Source organism: Vombatus ursinus, unplaced genomic scaffold (genome assembly GCF_900497805.2).
Source record: "Vombatus ursinus unplaced genomic scaffold, bare-nosed wombat genome assembly UNPS02014789.1, whole genome shotgun sequence".
NCBI lineage: Eukaryota > Metazoa > Chordata > Mammalia > Diprotodontia > Vombatidae > Vombatus > Vombatus ursinus.
In genome coordinates this window covers 19,330,394-19,340,834 of record NW_020954567.1, presented here as the reverse complement: position 1 = coordinate 19,340,834, position 10,441 = coordinate 19,330,394, and the positions used below count along the sequence as shown (strand labels likewise).

Sequence of the window (10,441 nt, the reverse complement as noted above, 5' to 3'; positions counted from 1 at the left end):
CATAATCATATACTACAACTTGTTTAGCCATTCCCCAGTTGACAGGCATTCCCTCAATTTCCAGTTGTTTGCCTCCAGAAAGGGAGCTGCTATAAATATTTTAGAACATATAGGTTGTTTTTCTTTTTCCCTGAACACCTTGGAAACAGACCTAATAGTGATATTGCTAGGTCAAAGGGTATACACAGTTTATAACTCTTTTGACATAATTTCATTTGCTCTCCAAGATGATTGGATCAGGTCACAGTTCAACCAACAGTGTATTTGTCCCGATTTTTCCATATCCCCTCCAACATTTGTAATTTTCCCCATCTATCATTTAAGACCATCTGATAGGTGTAAGATGATATCTCAAAGTTGTTTTAACTTTGCATTTTTCTAATCAATAATGATTTAAAGCATTTTTTCATATGACTATATGTAGCTTTTATTTCTTCATTGAAAAACTGTTTATATCCTTTGACCATTTATCAATTGAGGAACAATTCTTATAAATTTGACAAAATTCTCAATTTTAGAGATGAGACCTATGTCTGAGAAGCTGTCTATAAATTTGTTTGCCCAATTTTCTGCTTTCCTCCTAATCTGGGCTACATTGGCTTTATTTGTACAAAACCTTTTTAATTTAACGTAATAAAATTATCCATTTTGTATCTCCCAGTACTCTCTGTCTCTTGTTTATTCATAAATTCTTCTTTTAATAAGTCTAACAGGTAATATGTTCCATGTTCTTCTAATTTACTTATGATATCTCGCTTTATATCTAGGTCATGTACCCATTTTAACCTTATCTTGGTAAATGGCGTAAGATAATGGTCTCTACTCAATTTTTGCCGGACTGCTTTCCAGTTTTCCCAACATTTTTTTTTTTTACCAAATAGTCAATCCTTATCCCATAAGTTTAAATCTTTACATTTGTCAAACATAAGGTTACTATAATCATTTACTACCCTGTATTTTATGTCTACTCTGTTCTACTGATTACTTTTCTATTTCTTAGCCAGTACCAGATAGTTTTGATAACTACTGTCTTATAATACAGTTTAAGATCAGGTTAAACCTCTTTCCTTTACAATTTTTCCCCATTAATTCCTTTGATATTCTTGACCTTTTCTTCTTCCAAGTGAATTTTATTATTTTTTTCTAGCTCAATAAAATACTTTTTTGGTAATTTAATTGGGATGGCATTGAATAAATAGATTATGTAGAATTGTCATTTTTTTAATATTGACTCTGACCACAAATGAACAATTAATATTCCTCCAATTATTTAAATCTGACTTTATTTGTATAAAATGTTTTATAATTATGTTTATATAGTTCTTCAGTTTCTCTTGGCAGGTATAATCTCAGGTATTTTATGCAATCTGTACTTATTTTAAATGGGGTATCTCTTACATCTTTTCTTGGTGATATAGTAACTCCAAACTTTTAAGTGAAAGATGAACTGAGCTGTCAGTCTTAGCCTTCTGCCTTTTTTTCTTTTTCATTTCAGATTGATCCTTTATTTATTTTACATGAATAACATTATATACTTTATTGAATTCTTTGCAACAATTAAGTGAACTATTATTGATAGCATCCCTCAAATCAAACAGATTATTAACTCTGTCAAAAAGGAACTTAGCTTTCTGGCTTGCTGATTTACTAACATTTCTCAAAAAAGCTCTTTATTTCCAATGCCCTAAGTTCCTTAATTACCTGTACTTTTGTTACTTGAATTTCTGACCCAATCAGTCTGACTGAAATTGCTGTCTCAAAAAAATACTAGTGACCACCAAAGTGCCTAATATAACCTTTTACTCCAGTGCTAATTACTTACCTTACCTAATTACCTATACCACTATGAAGGATCTAGACAGTCTTGACCACCTTTTCCTTCTAGATACCCTCCCTTTCCTTATGGATGTTATATGTTCTTGGTTGTTGTTACTGTCATAATGTGTATATACTGCTTTGAGGTTCATAAAGGGCTTTCTTCACAACAGCACTGACATGAGTAGTTCAGTGCAGGTGTTGTTATCTCCGTTTTGTGGATATAGAGGTGAAGGCTCCCAAGGGCAGATGACTTGTGCATGGTCCTCCAACTGGCAAGTCTGACAAGCAGTCAAAGGACATGGGGTTGTTTATCCTGGAGAAGAGAAGACTTGAGGGTAAACAGGGAGAGGAATGTTACAGCTGTGTTCAAGTATTTAAAGGATTGTCACCTGGAAGAGGGTTATATTCCTTTTGCTTGGCTTCAAGGGAAGAACTAAGATTAGTAGGTTAAAAAAATATATATATATGGGAAAATTGGGTCTTTACATAAGGAAAATTTTCCTCATAATTCAAGCTATCCAAAAGTGGCATGGGCTTTTTCAGAATGTAATGGGTACTACCTTCATTGGAGGTTTTCAAGGGGTCCTTTTTCGTGTTTGGATTGGGCTCCTCCACCTCCGAAATTCTGTGATTCTGTACATTTAAAGTTACCAGAATAATTTAGAGTACCTACTTTATAGGTTGGAAGGTAAAGAATTAATAATAGCTATCATTTATGTAATGCTTTAAGATTTGCAAAGCACTTTACACACGTTATACATGTAAACTCTCTTGATTCTCATAGCATCCCTCTGAGGTAAATGCTATTATTATTCTAGAACTGAGGAAGCTCAGGCTGAGAGAAGTGATGGGACTTGTCTGAGTATTGCCTAGTTGTTAAAGGGACTAATGACAACTATCGAATGCCAGCAGAAGATGGGAGCATATCTTTAGAATATTCATAATTTTCTGAAAATAAGAATTTTTAAAGTGCTGCTTAATAAACAAAATGAGGCAAGTACGTGTTGTTAATAGTCTTAACTTGTAGTTACATAATCTTCCTTATAGGAAGAGTGGAAAAAACTACTACTCCCAGCATTCCACTGGAGGCCTTTTCCTTGGGGCAAAGTTCACTGTCACGTTGACCGGGGAAGGACTTGAGGCCACGGGTGTGTGTAGCTACCTGTTTTTCCAGTCCGGATTGAAAACTAAAAAGTTTCATGCCTTTGGAATTTCATTATTGAAGTGGGCTTTGATTCTTTTAAAATCCACTATTAAGAACGCTTTTTCTCTCATCAAGAATCTATGAGTAAGTAAACTCAATTTCTTCTTCTGGAACATAAAGGGGTTAGATTAATTGATCTTTAAAGTCCCAGCTCTAACAATTATGTGATTAAAATTAACATTCAACACTACGTTGTTTCAGTTTCCAGAATGCTTGCTTTTCACTATTGCTGTTTTACCAACCCCAGCTCCCCTCTCCCCTCAAAAAAGTTACCAAATAAGGAAGAATGCATTATTTTGTGTTTTGGTGGAGAGGTGGAAAAGGGAATTTTCATAGGTTTTAGAGAGTGAGCTGGAAACCTAGCTCCTGGGTCTGGTTGAAATCGTTACTTAGTTTAGCTATGTAGTAAAATTAAGAATAGTGCAGAGTTGAAGACAGAACCTTATGATGAACTTCTCTAAAACCAGAAAGAGCAAAGTTTGAAGAATTATGGACACGTAGGTTCTCCAAAGCATCTAACATTTTGGGTATGTAATATTAATGTGCAATACCTTGTTTTGTCTCCAAATCACATAAAGTTACCTTGTCCTCCTTCCTTACACGTGATATTTAGAATGACTGCGTTCTATCAGTCAATCAATAAGTATTAATTATCTACTATGTGACAAGCACTGTGCAAAGCTGTGGAGATAGATGAAAATGAAACTAACCCTGCCCTCCTCCTAGTATAGTAGATTTGTTGAATTGAATTTATTCCCATCAAACCTATTGTAACTCTTTCTGTTTACTGAATTGTGAAACTTTTTTTTTTAAGCAATTGGGGTAAAGTGACTTGCCCAGGGTCACACAGCTAGTAAGTACCAAGTGTTTGGTCTGAGGCCACATTTGAACTCAGGTCCTTCTGACTCCAGGGCTGGTGCTCTATCCACTGCATCACCTAGCTGCCCCCTACTATTTTTTTTTTTTTGGCCAGACCTAACTATCATCTGTATCAGTTCTCAATGAGGAACTCTTCCTATCAAAGCAGATCAGACCTGCAGTACATCTTATTGGTAGCTTATTGGCTTGGTTAAGTGACTTGCCCAAAGTCATAGAGCCTGTATATGTAAGAGGCAGGACTTGAACCCCAGTCTTAGAGGCCAGCATTCTCTCAAAACTTTATATTTTTAATTTATTGTTATTTGTTAATTGTTAACTAAAATGGATCCTCACACCTGGCCATACATCTTATATGTTGTTTCAATTCTTATGTTAACAAAATAATAATCATAACAATAATAATATTAACTTATTTTCCCAATTTCCTTAAAATTAAGTTTGAAGCCTCTAACCTAACCCTTTTTTATATACCTTATTGGTAAATATTGCCCATTGGATAATTTTATTAGTACATATTACCTACTGGAGTAATAAAAATTAAATTACCTAATAGTGGAAGATTAAAAAAAATTTTTTTTAAACCTCAGTAACCCAGTTCTTTGGGGTTTTTTGATGTGTCATTCACATTTTGAAGAAACAAAGTTACCAGACATAGTATAAAATGTTTACAGTGAAGCACACACTCTGGTATGGTAGTAGGTAGATCTGAATTGGATGACCAGTTATGCCGTACATTTGTCCTGTAACCTTTGGTTATGTGAGTCATAGATTCTTTATTTAATTAACTTTGTCTGTAATGTAGAGATAATAGCAATGGCCTGAGGAGCTTTGCTCTGTAATTGGCAGTAGGGTAGAAAGAGCATTGGCCTTGGAGTAAGAACCTATGGTACAAGTTGCCACACAGATAATAAAGTGGCAGTCAGGATTTGAACCTAAGTTTCAGATTCCAAATGGAGTGCTCTTTCTGTTACACCATACTGCCTTGGAGTAGTTGTCAAAATATGAACTAGGAAAGCCTTGAAAATTAAATATACCATAGGAAATAAGTACACACATACCTATACATATACACACATATATGTATATGTGTACATTTATTTTATATATATTAATTTTAAAAATTTGAGTTCCAAATTCTCTCTTCTCTCACACTCCTATCCATTGAGAAGGCAAGCAATATGATACCCCATACATGTGAAGTCATGCAAAACATTTTCTTTTTTTTTTTCCCACTTTTTAGAGTGGGATAGTGTTTCTTTTTTTAAGTGTTTTTTTTTTAATTTTTAACATGTGTTTTTAAAACTTTGGGTTACAAATTTTCTCCCTTTCTCCCTCCCCACCCACCGCCATTGAAAAGGCAAGCATCTCGATACAGGTTATAGATGTGTAGTCATGTAAAACACTTCCATAGTAGTCCTGTTGTGAAAAACTAAGTATATTTCCCTTCATCCTGTCCTTTCCCCCATTTATTCTATTCTTTCTTTTGACCCTGTCCCTCCTCAGAAGTGTTTGCTTTTGACTATCCCCTCCCTCAATCTGCCCTCCCCTCTATCAACCCCCTACTCGCTTGTCCCCTTCTCCCTTATTTTCCTGTAGGGTAAGTTAGATTTCCATACCTCATTGTGTATGTTATTCCCTTCTTAAGCCAAATCTATGAAAATAAGATTCACTCATTCCCTCTCACTTTCCCCCATTTCCCCTCCACTGTAAAAGCCTTTTCTTGCATGTTTCATGTGAGATATTTTACCTCATTCTACTCCCTTTCTCCTTCTCCCAGTATAATCTTCTCCCACCCCTTAATTTTATTTTCCAGATATCACCCCTTCATCTTCAACTCACCCTGTGCCCTCTATCTTTCTATCTATACAAACATAAAATTTTTTCCCTCCCATTACCCTAATACTGACAAAGGACTCATGAGTTACAAATATCATCTTTCCCTGCAGGAATGTAAACAGTTCAACCTTAATAAGTCTCTTATGATTTCTCTTTCCTGTTTACCTCTCCATGTTTCACTTGAGTCTTGTATTTGAAGGTCAAATTTTCTATTCAGCTCTGGTCTTTTCCATATTGCTTGAAAGTCCCCTATTTCATTGAATGACTGATTTTTACTCTGAAGGATTATACTCAGTTTTGCTGGGTAGGTGATTCTGGGTTGTATTACTAACTCCTTTGCCCTCTGGAATATCATACTCCATGCCCTCTAGACCTTTAATGTAGAAGCTGCTGAATCTTGTGTTATCCTGATTGTGTTTCCATGATACTTGAATTATTTCCTTCTGGCTGCTTGCAATATCTTCTCCTTGACCTGGGAATTCTGGAATTTGGCTACAATATTCCTAGGAGTTTTCCTTTGGGTATCTCTTTCAGGAGGTGATTGGTGGATTCTTTCAATTTCTATTTTGCCCTCTGGTTCTAAAATATCAGGGCAGTTCTCCTTGATAATTTCTTGAAAGATGATGTCTAGGCTCTTTTTTTGATCATGGCTTTCAGATAGTCCAATAATTTTTAAGTTCTCTCTCCTGGATCTATTTTCCAGGTCACTTGTTTTTCCAATGAGATATTTCACATTCTCTTCTATTTTTTTCATTCCTTTGGATTAGTGTTACAGTGCCTTGATTTCTCAAATTGTCCCTATCTTCCAATTTCTCCATCCTAATTTTTAAAGAAGTATTTTCTTCAGTAAGCTTTTGGACTTCCTTTTCCATTTGGCCAATTTTGCTTTTAAGGGCATTCTTCTCCTCATTGGCTTTTTGGACCTCTTTTGCCATTTGGGTTAGTCTATTTTTTTAAGGTGTTATTTTTTTCAGTATTGTTTTGGGTCTCCTTTAGCATCACTCTCAGTTTTTCCTCTACTTCTCTTACTTGCTTCTCAAAATCCTTTTTGAGCTCTTCCATGGCCTGGGACCAATTCATATTTTTCTTGGAGGCTTTGGATGTAGGAGCTTTGGCTTCGTTGTCTTCTTCTGGTTGTATGTTTTGATCTTCTTTGTCATCAAAGTAAGATAATATGGTCTGACTCTTTTTCCGCTGCTTGCTCATGATCCTGGCCAATTACTTGAGTTATAAACTCTTTGTTAAGGTAGGAGTCTGTTTCCAGTGTGGAGAGTATACTGTCCCAAGCTTCAGGGGTTTTGTGCAGCTATTTTCAGAAGTACTTCTAGGGACCTATAAATTTTCAGTTCTTCCAAGGTGCTTCTGATCAAGGGCGAGGTGCTTACTCCTTTCCTGGCCTGTGCTGTGGTCTATGAGCACTCTTTTCTGTCTTGGAACTGTGAGGAGGGTTTCCTCTCCACAGCCACTACAAGCTCTACCACACCAGTGCTCCTCTTCACCCCACGACCGCCACCCAGAGCTGTGACCCGGATCCAAGCACGGGCAAAGTAAGAGAATCTGCACCAGCAGAGAGATCCCTGCAATCCCCCTCTGATCAGCCATTTGATTCCCCCTCACTCTTTGGGCTGGAAACTCAGGAGGCAGCTGCTGCCCTGGCCAAGCTCCAGGACTGGAGCTGAGACCACCTGCTTCTCTCTCTCTCACCACAGACACAGACTTTTCCCACTGACCTGCTAAGTTGTCTTTGCGCGTTCATGGGTTCTGGAAACCACCACAGTTGCCTGCAATTCAGCCCTCTGAGGCCTGCTTCAGGGTTGCCGTGGCCTGCGTGTCCATGCTGAACTGCGCTCCTCTCCCAGCCCAGCGCAATATACCTTTCCGATCAACCAAGCTGTCTTGGGCTGGAAATTTGTTTCGCTCTGTCTTTTTGTGGGTTCTGCTGCTTTAGAATTTGTTTAGAGCCATTTTTTTATAGGTATTTGGAGGAGTTTGGGGAAAACTCAAGCAAGTCACTGCTTTTACTCCACCATCTTGGCCTGGGATGGTATTTCTCCATGCAAAACATTTTCATGTTAGCCATGTTGCAACAACAACCAAAAAAGGCAAGGAAAATAAAGTGGGGAAAAATATGCTTAAATATGTACTCAGAGTTCATCAGTTCCCTCCCTGGAGGTGGATAGTATTTTTCATCATGAGTGTATGACTTCTCTGAAAAAGAGGCTTACAACATGGTCCACCATCTTTGACAAAGAAAGGTAATAGATTCTAACATTTAGAATAGTTGGCATTGATGTGGTTATTATTAATTGTATTTATGATCTCAGGACCATGAATTTCATCCTCATAATAACTGGATGGTTTTTGTTTTTCCCCAAAATTGTTTCATAGTGGAAAGAAATCTTTTAAAGAACTAAAAACTTCATAATTAACTAATTATTTTCACATTATGCCTATTTACTAGGCATTAAAGAAGATACAGAAGTACAGAGATAAATAATACACTACTACCTCTGTCTCCAGTAGAAGAGAAAAAATATGTTTGCAAATAGCCATAAAACAGAATAAATATGAAAAATTCAGAGTGCTAAGAGACTTCAGCAGTAAGGGGAAATTACTTTCATCTAGGAGAGTAGGAGGGATTAGTGAAGGTTTCATGGAGGGGATGGCATTTAAGCAGGGCTTTAAAGGATAGATATTGTTTCAAAAGGAAGTAAAACAGATGAGGAGCAAGGGTATTCTAGGCATAAGGAATGTAAATATTTTACTACAACTGATTGTTTTTTACCGTCATGTGCATAGAAACTCATTCAGTAAATTATTTTGGTGTTTGCATTAATCAATTATATTTTTGTGTTTGCCTTAAATTACTCTGAGTCTTGGTCTCTGACTCCAGGGAGGCATTAACTTATTTTTTTTTAAAAATTTTTAATTAATTAATTTTTAGTTTTCAACATTCACTTCCACAAGATTTTGAGTTCCAAATTTTCTCCCCATTACAAGGTATGAACTTATTGAGATTGAGAGAGCTGTTTCTGAAGCAAATAGAAGAAAGCAAGATATCATCATAAGGAAAACCAGGGAGTAAAACTGACTAACATCACATTCAGAAGAGAGAGGGCACAAAAATGACTGACAGTGGATATAGAAATCCTCAAGAAGGTATGTCCAGTCTTTGCAGTACTGAAATCTGAGGCTCATGGTCGGTATTCTAGGAAACAGGATTCATTAAGACAGAAAATCACTGTCCATTAAGCATCTTTTTAAACAAAAATAATTGGGTTAGTATCTCCAGTTTGGTACAGGTTAATTGGCTATGACTACTGTTATTTAAGTTATGCTGAACATTAGAATGATGGTAAGTACATGATAGATAATGTGTGGTGTAGCAGATAGAAGGCCAACCTTGGAGTCATGAACACTTAGGGTTAAGTCCTGCCTCTGACACATGGTAGTTGTACCTAGTAGCTAGTCACTCTTGGTGCCTCAGGCAATTCTCTAATATTATACATTACAGAAAATGTACATCTTCATTGGTGGAGGGAACATTTACATCAGGAGTTCCCTATACTGATAAATCTCAGGTTCCGGGAAAACAAAAAGAAAACTAAGCATTTTATCAGAATATAAGATAGAGATACATATACTATTTCTCTCTCTCTCTCTCTTTCTTTCTTTCTCTCACACACATTCTCTCACTCTCTCACTCAGCTTTTGTTTCCAAAGACTGTAAGAAGACATACCCAAATTGGTTATCTATAATTGTGGATAATGATGATGAAATTCAGAAATGATAGAGGCATTAAAAGGAATGGTGGAGAGGCCAACAGGACAAAGTTTGTAAAGTCTAATAAAGGGCATTGGAATTTTGTATATTTGGTGGCCTCTGATCATTTTAACAGCAGAACTCAATTCAAACGTTCCAGCCTGTCAGTAGATATATAATAAATAGGAGAAGAGTCTTTCCAGGATAAAAACAATATAGGTCACTTATTAAGTGCTTACTATGTGTTAAATCTGGGGGATAAAAATACGAGCAAGCAACATAGTCTGTACCCTTGAGGAGCTTACATTCTTATGGGAGAAGATAATACGTGAAAGGGAGCAAGAACTGGGCAGGGGGTACCTAGGGGTAGAATCTAGGTTACTAATGAGAAGGAGGTGGAGATAAAAGGTCCAAGTGGAGAAGGAGGGATGATATAGAGCGGGCCAGGAAAGGCTGTGGATACTGGACCCTGGCAAGATAAGGTGAAAGCTCGTCTGGTAGCGTAGCCAAGAGAATCAGGAGTAGAATCCAGGTCAAGTAAAGAAAATATGGCTCTGCCAAACAAAAGTGGAATGACAATAATGTAAGCATGATATTTAGGTAAAAGAAAACATCTTTAGTGGGAGGGAAAGTGGAGAATTTATAATAGAAACCAATTTTTAAAAGGCAGAAGGATATTTTCAGTCATGACTGACTGAATTGTGAATTTTTTTCTAAACAGAATGTCAAATGAAAGAGAATCTGGAAAAAGAACCAACAATGATTCCTCAGGCTCAGGAGGCTATCACAGTATCAAGTGCCATTGAAGAAACCCCTATCGGATATCCTGTTTCTGGACTTAAGGATGCCCTCATGGATGTAGAAACAATAGGGTCACAAAGCCTGGATGCAGAAAATAAATCTGCAAGTGCTGGTGAAACAGATAAAGAGAACTCTCCAGA

General features: G+C 36.7%; 1 protein-coding gene across 1 annotated transcript in view; it reads left to right on the top strand.

Moving 5' to 3' along the window:
- The first annotated feature begins 2,951 nt into the window (after positions 1–2,951).
- TOR1AIP2 (torsin 1A interacting protein 2) overlaps positions 2,952–10,441 on the top strand; it is a 15,241-nt gene continuing 7,751 nt past the window's right edge. Inside the window, exons 1-3 of the mRNA XM_027868568.1 lie at positions 2,952–3,106; positions 8,738–8,896; positions 10,222–10,441. The exon at positions 10,222–10,441 is cut by the window's right edge and continues 287 nt beyond it. Of these exons, the coding sequence (XP_027724369.1) occupies positions 8,863–8,896; positions 10,222–10,441 (254 nt within the window). The 5' untranslated portion in view covers positions 2,952–3,106; positions 8,738–8,862. The remainder of the gene's footprint in view (positions 3,107–8,737; positions 8,897–10,221) is intronic.